Source organism: Mustela putorius, unplaced genomic scaffold, assembly GCF_011764305.1.
Source record: "Mustela putorius furo isolate JIRA1106 unplaced genomic scaffold, ASM1176430v1.1 tig00003923_pilon_pilon_pilon, whole genome shotgun sequence".
NCBI classification, from domain to species: domain Eukaryota; kingdom Metazoa; phylum Chordata; class Mammalia; order Carnivora; family Mustelidae; genus Mustela; species Mustela putorius.
The window spans coordinates 7,069,087-7,085,082 of NW_025422068.1; the positions used below are offsets into that span (position 1 = coordinate 7,069,087).

General features: G+C 42.5%; 1 protein-coding gene across 2 annotated transcripts in view; it reads left to right on the plus strand.

Annotated features, from left to right (window-relative positions):
- Positions 1 to 517: 517 nt before the first annotated feature.
- The window catches only part of CCDC112 (coiled-coil domain containing 112), a 28,771-nt gene continuing 13,292 nt past the window's right edge, over positions 518 to 15,996 (plus strand). For both annotated transcript variants that reach the window (XM_045069301.1, XM_045069303.1), the window contains exons 1-3: positions 518 to 865; positions 10,837 to 10,958; positions 14,487 to 14,608. In XM_045069301.1, coding sequence (XP_044925236.1) covers positions 749 to 865; positions 10,837 to 10,958; positions 14,487 to 14,608 — 361 coding nt within the window. In that variant the 5' untranslated portion in view covers positions 518 to 748. The remainder of the gene's footprint in view (positions 866 to 10,836; positions 10,959 to 14,486; positions 14,609 to 15,996) is intronic.

Below are 15,996 nucleotides of genomic sequence, written 5' to 3' on the forward strand. Positions count from 1 at the left end.
CCCCGCCCCGGGGGCCCGCGCCCCGCCCCCGCTCCGGCAGGCTCGGACTTCAGTCCGGCACCGCCCCGCATCCCGCCTTGACGCCGTCCCACACTGCTCCCAGGCGTGGCTCTGGCAGGCGCTCCGCCCCGCCCCACCTCCTGGCCCCGCCCCTCGACCCACCCTGCTCTCAGGCCCTGCTCCACGTCTGGACCCCGCCTGCGCCCCCGCCCCGCTCTGAACCGCGGACTGGCTCCTTGCTCCAGCCCCGCCCAGCACTCTGGCCCCGCCTAGCATCCCCGCTGAGCCCCGCCTTGTCGCCCGACCCCGCCCCATACTCCGCCCCGGCCCCGCCCCACAACTTGGCCCTGCCCCTCTCTGACCCACCCTGCGCAAAGACCCAGGCCCACATCTCTTCCCCGCCTGCGCTCCCGCTCCGCCCTGAGCCCCGGCCCCGCCCCCGCTCCTGCCCCGCCCAGCATCCGACCCCGCCCTGCATCCCGGCAGAGCCCCGCCCCGTATTCCGGCAGAGCCCCGCCCTACCCGCCCTCAACTCCGGCTGGGCGGCGCCCGGCAACCTGTCAGAGCCCCGCCCCGCGCCCCGGCCCCGCCCCGCGCCCCGGCCCCGCCCTACGCTTTGGCTCCGCTGTGCTCTGCGTCCCGCGGAGCCCCACGGTGCCCGGAACGGTCTGCAGGACCAGGAGCTCCCGAGGCCGGAACCCCCTGGCCCCGGGTGGCCGCTGCGGCCCGAGCGTCTGGGCGAGGAAAGATGGCCGCCCTGACGACGGTCGTGGTAGCGGCGGCGGCCACCGCGGTAGCCGGGGCTGTGGCGGGGGCGGGCGCGGCCACCGGGAGCGGAGTGGGAGCCGCGCAGGTGCCGCAACAGGTAAATCCGGGAGGGCCCGAAGCCGCTGGAGGCGGGCGGAGGCCCGAGGGGGAGGTGGGTGCCGGGTGCAGGACGGGGTCCCGGCCCTCGCCGAACAGGTGTCCTCTGCAGCGCGGTTCCGGAGGCGGGAGGCGCGGCGTTAGCCTCCCTTTGCTCGCGGCCTGGCCCACGCCGGGCGCTGTGCTTTGTTGGCTTGTGCTTTCCGCTGCCTTTGCAAAGCCACCTCCATGTGGTTTTGGAATCGAGGGAAGATCTGGGTGGAAGCCCTGGCTCTGCCGCTTCCTAGCCTCGCGATGCGAGCATACCCTCTCCGCGACTCAGTGCCTTCTCCAAAAACTGGGTCTGGTAACGGCACCTTACCGAGCTGTGGTCCTCACGTCTGGGAAGGCCCTGGCACAGAGCGTGGTTGGAGACACTTTCGGTGCCCGGCAATGGGTGGCTGCTTTGTTATTGCCCCTGCGCTGGAGAACACAAGGAGGAATAAATACGGGGTGGTCCGAGGCAGATGTGTTTCCAAAGATCTGCCTCGACCCCTTTCTCTGGCACCGTGGACCACAGGATCCTCAGGAATGGCCGGATCCTGTTGTTTAAGCCGAAGACCTTCCCTGTTCCCATTGTCTCACAGCCCACACCCAAAGCATGGGGAATTCCTCCGTGTTCTATGTAGAACCCAGAATAAGCCGGGAATCCCACTCTTAACATCCCCAGTGCCCCTGTTTTGTCCACATCATCATACCTTCCTGCCTGAAATACTTTCCTAGTTGGTTTCTGTTCCAACACTCTTGCCTTCCGAAAGGATTCCCAACAGCCAGGGCGATTCAGTCCAGCAATGACACTCTTTCTGCTCTGAACCCTCATAGTCAAAGCCAGTGTCCTTACCATGGTCTGCGGGGCCTGTGTGCTACCCCCACCCTCTCCCTGTTGGCTCTTCTCCAGGCCCTGGCTCTAAGTCTGCTGCAGTTATACCCCCCTCCTGGTTGACCCTCAGACATGCCTGGTTCTCTCCTACCCTATAAGCTTTGTAATTGCTGTTCCCTCTGCTTGAAATGCTCTTCCCTCTTGGTTCTACAGCTTACTCCGTTTCTTTCATTTATCTTTGTTCCAATGCCATCAGCTCAGTGATTCTTCTCATGACCTCCCTAAACTGAATCCCCTTACTCAGCCCACTGTATCCCCTTTTCTGGTTTTATTTTGCTCCATAGCACTTACTACTGTATGCTGTATTACATATTTTCATCTTTCCCCACACCTCCACCCCCCTCATAGGAACGTAAGTTGTATGAAGGCAGAAACTTTGGAAGTCTTATTCACTATTGTATTCCCAGTTCCACTTTTGAGTTTAGTCCTGGAACATAGTAGGCACTCACTAAATATTTAAGCATCAATCCAAACCTGAAGGAAGGCCATTGGGAGCTGAGGATAGCCTCCATCTTTTTCTTCCTCTAAAGGAATATAGCAATTTTCTGTCTTTACTTATATGAGCTCAGGAAATTCCATCTCAGGCAAACGTTTTCACACATCCTCTGTAATTCTTTTTATTATTCTAACTCTGGCCCAAATGTCTCAGGGGGAGAAAAAAGAAAGTAAAATATATAAAAATAGATAATGCATAAAATATTTTAAAAATAATTTTTTACATTTTGTTTGATGTATGATCCTAGTGGTTTAGCCATCTTTCTGGCTTTCTCCCTGAAACCTTTCTGGCTTACTCTAGTTCAAATCGATTTGTTCTCTAAATTCTTATAACCATGTTTTGCCTCCTGGTTTGCATTTCTCACAGGTTGCATAATATTGTTATTAATGAACCTTTTTATCACTCCCTTCGGGTGGTCCTCAGAGGTTTACCCTTCCAGGGCTTGGATCAAAATAACCTTTGGAGCCATTTCAGATGTTTTATCTGTTCCCAACATTTAGCAATGTCTGGAGATGTTTTTGGTTGTTGGGACTGGGGTGGAGATGGGTTGCATATGCTACTAGCATCTAGTGGGTAGAAGCTGAAAGACAGCCACCCAACAACAACAACAACAAAGATTATCCAGTCCAGAATGTTGGGAGTGTTGAGCTTGAAACGCCCTCCTTTCTGTGTTTCATCATTTTAGGGAAGGCAAAGCCTCGTAGTTGATGATGATGACAATAACAGAGTAGACTCTCTCGAGGGTGTTTGGACTTTAAAAAAGAAATTAGAATCACAGCTGTGCCATATTGTGAGGTTTTTGAGGATTTTAACTAGGTGTTATCCATCTTTGGACTTCCCTCAGTATACAACACATACACCTACACACTCAAATCCTCAGCCTACCACTGAACTTGAGTGTTTGTTGTATGATTAAGTGAATGAGTATTCCCACTGACTCTAATAGTGAAACCAATGAATGTTTTCTTGAGGAGAGATTTTCCTGATGACAACCTCATAATGTAAGAGGTGTTCCCCAAAATATCTAAAAGCCCTGTATTAGTCTGTTAAGGCATCTATAACAAAATACCACAGACTGGGTGGCTAACACAATAGAAGTTAATTTTTGCACAGTTCTGGAGGCTAGACGTCCAAGATCAAGGTGCCTACCAGGATTGTTCTGTGGTATGAGGTCTCTTCTTGTCAGGTAGATAGCTGCCTTCTCAGGTGTCCTCACATGGCCTTTTGTCTGTGCACACACAGAGAAAGAGAGAGAGATCACCGTTGTCCCTTCCTTTTCTTATAAGGAAGCAGTAGTCCTATTGGAATAGGACCTCACCCTTCTGACCTCATTTAACTTTAATTATCTCCTTAAAAGCCCTATCTCCAAATATAGTCACAAAGCGGGGTGGGGGGGGGTCGGGGGGGGTAAGGCCTCAATATATGAATAGAGGTGGACATAAATCAGTCTAGAATAGCTTCTTTAAATTATTTTGGAGAAACTGTCTTTGAAGTTTTAGAAACATTGTATATTTTATTTTATTCTCCAACCTCCTTAGGGTGTGGAACCCTATAAAGTTCTTACCCATAAAGAAAAGTAATAACGTGCTCCGTCTGTCCTTTGTAAAATTTGTGTGTTACTTGTTGATAATCCCCCTCACCAGTACCTTTCAGGACTGGAGACTACAAATCTCTCTACCTTCCTCTCCAATGCCGTTTCCCTCTTCATCATTTTAATAGTTGAATTATGAGTTTTTAAAGGTATCTCTAACAGTAACACACTAGTGCATGGCCCTGCTTTAAACCAGGATAGGGCTGGGTCTTCTGTTTTGTTTTGTTCCTTAAGTGAACTTCCTTCCCTCTGATCACCTAAATGCTACAGCCCTTGGCTGCTTGGAGTAGTCCTTCAATAATAACTACATTTCTTCTCTAACTTGACATGGTTCCTCACAAGGGATTTCTTCTAGAAGATCTCCCACATGCATAGGGCTATGCCCATGTTCAGGTGTGGTAGGCTGAATAAAGGCCCCCCAAGCATATTCATATTCTAATCCCCACTACCTGTGACCCTATGACCTTGCATGGTCAAAGGGACTTTGCAGATGTGATTGAATTAGGGATCTTAAAATGGAAATTATCCTGGCGTATCTGTGTGAGCCTAGTGTATTCACAAAGGTGCTTATCAGAGGAAGGCAGAAGGATCAGAGCCAGTCGTAGGAGATGTGACGATGGAAGCAAGAGGATGCAGTGATGTGAGGAAGGGGCATGAGGCAAGGATGAAGGGGGCTTCTGAGAGCTGAAAAAAAAAAGCACAGAACTAGATTCTCCTCTGAAGTCTCCAGAAAGAACATGAACTTGTCAACACTGTAATTATAAGGCCCCCGGAGCTGTAAGAGAATAAATTTGTGTGGTTTAAGCCAAAAACGTTGTGTTAAACTAATTTGTAGTAAGTTGTTGCAGTCGCAGTAGGAAACCAGTACACCAGAGAAGACCTGAGAAAGCTCTGAGCCTTCATCTTTGTCTGGCCTTGAGGCTCTGTGCAAGAGACAACAAAGGCTAAGAAGGTTGACGTGTAAACTGCCTGCCTATGTGCTGAGGTTATGTCCTGGTATGCACACAGACCCCTTCAGTAAGGGCTGGGAGATGTACTGGTCACAGCATCTAGGAAGACTTCTGACCAGTCAACCATTAGGTGATAACTGAGCTAACCAAGCAGTGCCATACAAACAAAGAATATAGACTTCGCAGAATTAGTTCAGGAAATTGACTAAACAGATGGTAACGACAACAAAGCTTGGGGTTGGAAGAGAATCTCACTTTCAGAGTTAAATTATATTTTCTTAATAAAATTGTTATGTTTGTAATATATTTGTAATATAATAATAATTGTATATTGATATGATTTTCGACTATATTAACCAAATTATAGTTTTTAAATGTCAAGCTTTTAACAAAAAACTATGAGACATGCAAAAAACCAAGGACTTATGATTCACACACAAGATAATTTTTTTTCTTAAGCAGTAAAAAGAAGCTATCTTAGGGGAAGACTAGATGTTGGAAATAATAGACAAAAACTTTAAATAAGCTGTTTTAAATTCATTCAAAAAACTAAAGGAAACCATGGCTACAGAACTAAAAGAAAGCAGAAAGATGATTTCTCACCAAATTAAAAATACCTATAAGGAGATTAAAATTGTTTTTAAAAAATCAAATAGAAGGTCACCTGGGTGGCTCAGTGGGTTAAGCCTCTGCCTTCAGCTCAGGTCGTGATCCCAGGGTCCTGGGATTGAGGCCTGCATCGGGCTCTCTGCTCAGCGGGGAGCTTGCTTCCCCCTCTCACTCTGCTTCCCTCTCTGCCTACTTGTGATCTCTTTCAATCAAATAAATAAATTAAAAGTCTTTAAAAAATCAAATAGAAATTCTGGAGTCAAAAGGTACAATAACTCAAATGAAAAGTTCATTAGAGGGGCTCAGCATCCGATTTGAGCTGGCAAAAGAAACAGTCAGGAAACTTGATGATAGGCCAATTCAGAGTATCCAGACTGAGAACAGAAAGAAAAAGAGAAAAATGAACAGAGCCTGTGAGACACCATGAAGGTCATATATACTGAGAGTCTCAGGAGAGGAGAGAGAAAAGGGGAGGGGCAGAATATTGGAAGAAATAATGGCTAAAAACTTCCCCAATTTTTTTTTTTTTTTTTTTTAAATTTATTTAGTCAGAGAGAGAGAGCGAGAGCGAGCACAGGCAGACAGAGTGGCAGGCAGAGTCAGAGGGAGAAGCAGGCTCCCCATGGAGCAAGGAGCCCGATGTGGGACTCGATCCCAGGACGCTGGGATCATGACCTGAGCCGAAGGCAGCTGCTTAACCAACTGAGCCACCCAGGCATCCCAAAACTTCCCCAATTTTTTTTAAGCAGGCTCTACAACCAGTGTGGAGCCGGATGCAGGGCTTGAACTCACAACCCTGAGATTGAGACCAAAGCTGATACTGACAGTCAGAGGCTTAACCAACTGAGCCACCCAGGTGCCCTGAAAACTTACCAAATTTGATGAAAAATATTAATCTACATATCAACAGAGTTTGATGAACTCCAAGTAGAGTAAACTCAGAGATCATAGCTGGACACATCATAATCAAACTGTTGAAAGACAGAGACAAAAATTTTAAAAATCTTTAAATTTTAAAAATCTTGAAATCACTAGAAGGAAAACAACTCAACACATACAAGGATCTTCAATAAGATTGACAGTAGACCTCTTATGAGAAACCTTGGATTCCAGAAGGCAGTGGGATGACAGTCAAATTGCTGAAAGAAAAGGAGTGTCAATGAAGAATTCTATGTCCACCAAAACTATTCTCTAAAAATGGGGAAATTAAGACATTTCCAGACAAACGAATAGTAACATATATGCCCTACAAGAAATATTAAAGGAAGTCCTTTGAACTGAAATAAGACTACATAGAAATTCAAATCCAAATGAAGAAGAATATGAGTGAAGAGTACTGGTAAAAAGTAAATGGGGAAATAAAAATAGAAGTCAGTCCTAAATGTACTTTTTTTGGTAATAAACTTTTTCAGAAGATAGAGGAGGGAACATTTTTCAACTCATTCAGCATTTTTCAACTCGTTATTATTACCCTGATACTACAATCAGACAAAGAAATCACAAGAAAGAAAATAACAGACTAGTATTTCTTATGAATACAGATACAAATTCTCCAACAAAACACTAGCAACCCAAATCTAACAACATATGAAAAGGATTACATACCATGATCAGTTGGGATTTGTTCCAGACATGCAAGGTTGGTTCAGCATATGAAAATCAATCAATATAGTAGAACTTATTTATTAATAGAATGAAGGACAGACCTCATAATCATCTCAATAGATTTAGAAAGAGCAATTTACAAGAGCCAACACCTTTTCATCATAAAAAGAACATTCAACAAACTAGCAATATATAGAAACTCCTCAATCTGATACAGACATCTATAAAATGCCTGCAGGTGACATAATAGTTAATGACAAAGGATAAAAAGCTTTTCACAGGGGTGCCTGAGTGGCTCAGTTGGTTAAGCATCCACGTTGGGCTCAGGTCATGATTTGGGTCCTAGGATCAAGCCCTGCATCAGGCTCCCTGCTCAGTGGAGACTCTGCTTCTCCCTCCTCCTCTGACCTTCATCCTTACTCTTTCTCTATAAAAATGAAAAAAAATTAGAAATTTAAAAAAATTTTTAAAGTCTTCCCATATAAGATAAGGACTAAGACGAGAATGTCCATTCTCACTACTTATCCACTGGGGAGTCTAGCCAGGACAATTAGGCAAGAGGAACAAATTAGAAAAGAAGTAAAATTATCCTTATTTGTAGGTGGCATGATTTGTATATAAAAAACTTAGAGGATCCAAGTAAAAACTGTCTAGAGCAAATAAATTCAGCAAGATTGAAGGATTAAAAAAGCAATCAATAAAAATTGGTTTTAATGCCATATACTAGCAATGGACAAATCAAAAATGGAATTAAGAAAATAATTCTGTTTATAGTAGTATCACAAGACTAAAATGCATTAGACTGAATTTAACAACAACAACAAAAAAGCAAAGCTTATACTCTAAAACTTCCAGAACATCACTGAAAGAAAAGAAGGAAGACCTACATCATTGGATATTTTAGGCTTATGAATATGAAGAGTTAAGATGACCATAATCCCCAAATTGATTTACAGAGTTGAAGTCCCTCTGAAAATCTCAGTTGCCATCTTGTGCGTAAATTGATAAACCGATCCTAAAATTCACATGTGAAAGGCCAGGGGCCCAAAATAGCTAAAACAACCTTGAAGAGCAAAGTTGGAGGACTTCTCTTCCCGATTTCAAAACTTACTACAAAGCTACAGTAATCAGCTGTGCGGTACTGGCATAAGGATAGACATACAGGTCAATGACAGTTAATAGGCAAACCCTATGTATGGACAGTTGATTTTCAACAAGGGTGCCAAGATAAGTCAATAAGGAAAGAAGATTCTTTTCAACAAGTGGCATTGGGATAGCTGGATATGTACACACAGAATAGCCCAGTTAGACTCCTGCCACACGATATATAAACACAAACCCTAAATCGATGGAGACCTAAATGTAAGACATAAAACTATAAAACTCTTAGGAAAAAAATATAGATGTGAGTCTTCATGACCTTTGAATGTTTTCTGTAGGCTGTCTAATGCACAAGCAGCCAAAGATAAAATGGATAAATGGGACTTTATCAAAATTGAGAATATGTGTGCTTTAAAGAGTGTTATCAAGAAAATGGGGAGATGGCTCAGGGAAATTGGGAAAATATTTGCAGCTCTTTTACCTGAGAAGGGAGTTATATCCTGAATACATAAAGAATGCCCCCAACTCAACAATAAAAAGAAAACCCAATTTTTATTTTTTTATTTTTAAAAGATTTTATTTATTTGAGAGAGAGTGAGAGTGCATGAGCTGGGGGGAGGGACAGAGGGAGAGGGAAAAGCAGACTCCCTGCTGAGCAGAGAGCCTAACATGGGGCTCAATCCCATGACTCTGGGATCATGACCTGAGCCAAAGGCAGATGCTTAATCAACTGAGCCAACAACCCAATTTTTAAAATGAGAACGTAAAATGTTGGAGTTAACCCTAGGATCCAAAATTTCTGCTGTGAGTTGTGTGCTCAAGGGAAAGCATATTCATACTGAAACCTGTACACAAATATTCACAGTAGCGTTATTCATATTGGCCAAATATTGGAAAATAGCCCACTGTCCATCAGCTGATGTATGGATACACAAAAGATGGTAGATCCATGCAATAGAATATTACTCAGCCATAAAAAGAAATGAAGTCCAGATTTATCACACAATGTAGATGAATATTGAAAACGTTATGCTAAGTGAAAGAAGCCAGACACAAACAGTTAACATGTTGTGTGGTCCCAATTATATTAATTGTCCAGAACAGGCAAATCCATGGAGTCAAAAATAGATTAGACGGTTGTCAGAGGCTTGTAGGGAAGAGGAGTGGGGAGCGAACTGCTGACGGGTATGGGATTTCTTTTTGGTATGACAGAAATTTTGTGGAATTAGTAGGATATTTGCACACATTTTTTAATATCTTAAAAACCACTGAATTGTACGTTTTAGATGGAGATGTGTGTATATATATATGTATATATATGTACGTATATATATGGAGAGAGAGAGAGAGAGTAATGTGAATTATATCTCAGTGGAAAAAATATATCCTAAATTCAATACTTTTTTTTAGCTTGTTTCTAGAAATGTAAAAGAAATGTAAAGCCTTGTTTCCCTTCTCTCTCATATAAATCGGTCTGTCAGCAATTCCTCTTTGTTATAGATCCAAGATGGATTTAGTCTGACTTTCATTTTTTTTTAAAGATTTTATTTACTTGAGAGAGAGAACAGGGGGGAGCAGAAGGGGAGGCAGAGGGACAAGTTGACTCTGCAATGAGCAGGGAGCCCAATGTGGGACTCAGTCCAGGACCCAGAGATCATGACCTGAGCCAAAGCCAAGAGTCGATTATTCAGCCGCCTGAGTCACCCAGGCGCCCCTCCTTTTTCTCTGCACCGCCACCCCAGTGGTCCTAGACACCGTCATTCTAGTGCTGCTGAACCAGCTGCTTCCTCCGTCGTTCTGCTTCCAGGCTTGCTTTACCTCTTCTCCTTCCTCCCACTAATTTATTCTCCGGAAATGGCCAAAGAGTTTCTTAAAAGATTACATGTATCGTGGTATTCTCCTAGCTCAAAACCCTTGAGTAAAATCCAGACCCCCACGTGACTTAAAGAGCCAAAATGACGGGCCACATACCTGCCCATCTACCTTCATCTCCTACCAAACTCCCCACCTTTACTAACATCATGTCACCTCTGCTCTTTCTCTGTTGAACCAGCCAAGGTCTTTCCTGCCCTGCCACTTTTGCACACACTGGGCCCTCTGCCTAGGACTCCTGTCCCTGCTGCTCTGACATGGCTGGCTCCAAGGCTTCCTTATTACGTGTCATCCTCTCAATAGAACTTCTGTGGCCATTGTAACTGAAAAACAGTGTGTTAATTCATTATCTCTAACTCAGTCCTGTTTATTTCTTAAGTAGCACTTATTGCAATTGGTATTTTTTAAACTTTATTGTTCGTTTACCCTTTTCTGTGTAAATCTGTTTCCCCTACCAGACTTTAAGCCCGGGGCCCTGTTGACGGGGTCATCATTGTTTCCCTGGCGTCCAGCGTACCACACGTCACATCATACGTGTTCAGAACATATTGTTCAGTGACTGAAAGAATTAGATCTTTTTGTAAAAATCCCCAGAGACTTAATATTTAATTTAGATTTTAAGGTAGATATTCCTTCCACAAAATGTATTTTTAATTTTTAATTAAAATAATTTAACAAAAATAATTTTTAATATATTAAATAAGATGGGCCCCCACATTTTCCCCCAAGAGACTTCATTACTGATGCTTTCTCTCTGAAAAAAAAATCCTGTCTTTATCTCATGCCATTTCTATTATCGATGGTAAATTTGTTTTTATTCTCTGTGTAGAACGACAGCTGTTTCGGTACTTCGGGTGGGATTCGTCCTTTTCAGCTTCAAAACTGGAAGCAGAAAGTTAGTCGGACAAAGAAAGCAGAGTTCATACGCACAGCAGAAAAATTAAAAAATCAGTAAGTATAAGAGCATTATCTTCAGTTAACACTGCTCGCCATGTTATTGTGGACACCATGAAGTTCATTCTAACTCGTTCTAATCCTACTCTACGCCTTCTCCAACCTCACATTAAGTTACAAAATTCTAGTCACTGGCATTCCAGAGATGAACAAGAAAGGCAGGAGTATGAAAAAGACAAATAACAGACTATGTCACACGCAGTTTTAAGTAGAGTTACCTCAGTTTCGTGTGTTATTTTGAGTCCGCGTATTTCAAGGGAAACAAAACGGTTATTTCTTTAGATCGTATACATCCGTACATTTTCACTGACCAACGTAAGCACTTGGTAAATATTTTTGAGAGTCAGTAGTTTTAATGAAGAGTCTGTACCCTCGAGTTATTTTTATTGAAATGGCCTTTTCATTGATCTCCCTCCCTCGGTCTCTCTCCTTTCAGATCCGTCCAGCCCATCAAGACTAGAGTAATTGAGAAGTTGCCATTTGTTTTAACTGTTAGCGTGTGCGTACTTTTTTCTTTTAACAGCCAGTGGTGTCTGTTGCATGTTCAGCCTTGTCAGCAGCGCCATGATGTGAGAAATATTGTGAAGGAGGAGCAAAAGCCTTAGAGCTCACAGCATCCAACCCTACCCTGCAGCTGCTTTGAATTTGTGCAAGATCAATTTGCTAAAGAAGTCAGGAGAACTGGAACCTATTGTAGGGAGTGGTCTCTGGCCCAGGATTAGTGGCAGTTCTGTTTAGAAATTTCTGCCAGCAAAAAAAGTATACTCCTGCGTTGTGTAACGTTAGACCATATTGGAGCTTTGGGGGATTGAATGCTCTCCGCAGGGATGTACTACTTACATTTTTTAAAACTCAGGATTTCGGAAAATACAATTTTATTGCATGATTTGAGGTAGGACTGGACTGTAGGTTGGGGGTCTGGCTTCTGCTTGTCCTTAGATGGGTAACCAGCCAAGTGGTTAATGGCCATGTCTACAGCAAACCAAACCAGTAGAGACTTTCTTTGCCAGTATGTGCTGGTTTTACAGTTCTGATTAGGCTTTCTTCATCTTGTTCTAAGATTTTGCAAAAACTCATGGAAAGAGTATTAGAAAAATCCATCAGTAGAGTGTCTCTGGCCAAAAATTTTCATTGAATACAGAAAAAACAAACAGTTCAGAATATAATTCTGTTTAGTTTTCTGCATAGGTAACAATACAGTCACACAATACAGTCACACAATTCAAAACTCAACACACACTGAGGGGTACACAGTGGAAAGTCTCTGTTTCACCCCTGGCCTCAGCCACCCACTTCCTTCCCTTCAGACAGCTGCTATTTTTAGTTTCTTATGTATCCTTCCACAGGATTTTTATGCACTTAGGAGGAAATAAAAATACATACTCAGATTTTTCCTTTTTTATATAAATGGGAGCATACTGTACACACTACTGTGCATTTTGCTTTGTTTTGTTTTATTTTTAACCTACGAGTGTATCGTAGATACCAAGGACTTGCTGATTTTGTCAGACAGGATCGTGGCCTTCTAGTTTAGCATCCGTAGTCCCCAGAGACACACACTCAGGTGTCCTGGGGTGGAATTATATCATGTATAATTGATTTAGAGAATTAATTAATTGTATGATTTAGAATGCCTTCGTAAAACACAGAGAGATATGAAAACGGAAAAGAGCTAGGTGAAAAAGAGAGGTCACGTTGTCAAATCAGAGTGGCATGAGGGTATGCGAGGGGAGTCATTCGGTCAGTCTCTACTTTTGGGTGTGTCTAACATTTTCATATAAAACCTTTGTTAGAAGAAGAGTGTATCTTAGGAGCTCTTTCCCCGTCAGCACATAGAACACGGTACTGCTGGGCTGTGTCCCGGGGTGTGAATGTACCATGATTTATGTAACCTGCCCCCATAGTGGTGGGCACTTAGGTTCTAGTCGATCTTTGGCCACAACGAATCACAGTATCTGCGTAGGTCTGTGTCATTTTGTGTATGTCTAAGTGCATCTTTAGGAAAAATTCCTAGGGGGAGAAATGCTCAGTCCAAGGCATGTGGGTTTGCAGGTGTAATAAATATTGCCAGAGCACTATAGGCAATTTGCAGTGCCACCAATAAGGTGTGAGAGAATCCGTTCCCCCACAGTTTCATCCACAGAAGATATACTTACACTTGGTATGTTCGCCAGTCTGAGAGGTGTATGAGGTTACTGTGGTCTAGTTTTACTTTGCATTTCTCCTCTTATAAGTGAGGTTAAGCATCTTTCCCTGTGTTTAGCTGTTTGTCTCAGTCCATTTTGAGTGTCTTTACAGGGGTATATTTCTAAATCAGGAATCACAGAACTTAACTTATTTATTGTCCTAGCATATCCCCTGTCCATGTAGACATTTCTGTCTGACCCTGTAATTTCCCCCACCAGCAACCAGAGCCTAGCTGGGCTTCCCAGTCTCAGCACAGGACTCTGGGAGCCATGCTTAGTCCTTAAGAGTTGACATGCAAACTGCTTGACAGCTCTGTTCTACCCTTCATGTCCTCTCCCAAGCCCATACACTACTTACTGTATGATCTTCTCGGCCTTTGAGATAGCCAGGTAGGGCCCAGAACGGTCCCATCTGTTTTCCCCACTGAACTTTATAAATATTAACTTTTTTTTAATGAATGGCGAAGTGGAAAATATTGGGGAACACTCCCTTAGATAGTTACCCTTCAGGTTGTATGAAATTAAGTCAATGGCCTGAGACATTCCACCGTTCATTAAATACAAGATTACTGGAGAATTTGTGTTGATTTCTGGAAGAAGAAAATAAATTTCATTGTCCAACCAGAAACTCTTCTTGCCAGTATATGTTTTGTCTTACCCCAGGGTTCAAACTAACATTAGATTTCCTTACTGGAATATGGACTAAGTCCAAGGAGCAAAGATGGTACAGAAGAAGCTTTGTAGTCCTTGTAGAAGATATCCCTAAATACACCCAAATTCCTGTCTATGCGGATTGTTTGCCTCTCGAAATTTTAGTTTTAGTCATTATATTAATAATGCACTTGTGTAGTACATTTTTATTGTATGGAGATGTGCCCTTATATAATTTAATCACAGCTCTGTTTAGGGCTCGCATTTTAGTGAGAAGGAAGTTCATCCCAGCAGAGGCTAAAGGGCTTGGGTCCATTTACAAAGCTAACTGCATCTCCTGAAAGCAACCATCAGCAACTGTGGCCATTTTCAGGCCACAGGAAGACGGACCTGGAATCAAGAGCCAGACCGCTATTGTATTTTCAAAGCAAGTGCATGAGTGCCTTTTCTGAAACTCATGTTTTGTCATTTAAACAGCGATTCAAATTACTCACGATTATAGTTGAACTTGACTTTTTTCTAACTACTACTCTGACTCCTTAGCCTTAATTAATTCTCGTAATTATATTTGGGCTCCTCAGGTGCATTAAGCTGTCCATAAGTACTGATTATAATGAGTGTCTCTGTATTTTAAACAATGAAAAATATACTCAACTCACATTTATGCCATTTGTTTCTTTTCCTAAAGAGTTATTAACATAGAAAAAGATAAACATAGTCATTTCTACAACCAAAAAAGTGACTTCAGAAGTGAGCACAGTATGCTGGAAGAACTGGAAAATAAATTGATCAACAGCAGGAAAACAGAAAGTAAGTTGAGTTCACGATGAGCTATAAACTGTTGAGTGACATCAAGTTGTGTTGTGTTGCTCTGTCTTTGTGGATTGACTCTGTTATATTCTCTGTCAAAATACTTTCTACTTGGTAATATGTCTGTCTGGTAGGGATTTAGGTCTGTTCCTTCCGGTCCCCAGTTTGGTCATCCAAACTGGATTGTTTTCTATGTACATTTCTCTCTCTTTAAGAAGAAAAAGAAGGTGGTTTGTTGTTGTTGTTGTTGTTGTTTTTTGTTTTTCCATTGCCAAACCCGTTCATGTCATTAAAATTTCTTAAAATGAAGGGAAATTGGTTCCTTGGCTCTCAGTTCTTAGCTCCTCACCCTGGTATTAGTGACTGAATAAGTCAACATCAGAGGATGCAGGAATTAGACTTAGTAATGGTACAGAGTGGGGTAGGCACACAGCTGCTTAAACCTGAGTTTGCTTGTCTGTGGTAGAAAACCCACCATTTCTGCCTCAGGGGAGCTGTCTGGGCATCCTGTGAGGTAATACATGAGAAAGTACCATATAGTGCACGATGAATTATGTTCTGTTGTTTGTTATGAATATTAATCATTGTTAATGGTGTACTAATGTTGCCCTTCAGAAAAGAATTCTATACAAATATCTGGTTTTGTTCTAGATTTTATGTGTTGCAAAATGAAAAAAAAAAACTGCTTCGTGTTGCATAAAGGAAAAATAATGGTTATCAACTAAGCCTTGTGAACCATTAAGACTTGTATAAAAATCACACTGCCTCTACTCCTTTATAATCAGTTAAAAGAAATTCTTAATAAATGTTCTCTTGCAGAGTCTCAGATTGTAGTATCGTAAAAAGTCATCTTGTCTCAGGTAGTGGCAAGAACCATTCTTCGTCTTCTGTTGGGAAGACAGCAGGACCTAATATAATTACCAAATGTCCAGTTCTCCTCTTTGATTTATGGAGAAACTGAAACATCCCTAGTTTAATATTTCTTCCTTTCTCTCAGTTCTTTTATAGATGACTAAGAAACTTATCTTTTTTTAAAAAGATTTTATTTGTTTGTTTATTTTAGAGAGAGAGAGAGCAAGAGTATGAGCAGGGGGAGGCGAGGAGGGAGAGAGAGAATCTCAAGCCAAAATCAAGAGTCAGATGAGTAACTGACTGAGCCACCCAGGCACCCCAAGGCTAATCTTTCTACCTCTTGATCATGTCATTCCTGGAGGGTCTCCCTTCTGTGCATTCCCTTTTGTAGGACAACTTCATTTCTGTCTTTTCGTTTCCCATTGTTGCACAGTTTCACCTCTCTTTATTCACACTTTGTGTTCGTTTTCTCTGGGAGAGCATTGTCTCAGTATAAGTTTATAGAAGTTTCTCTTTGCCATGTTACAGCTGAGAAG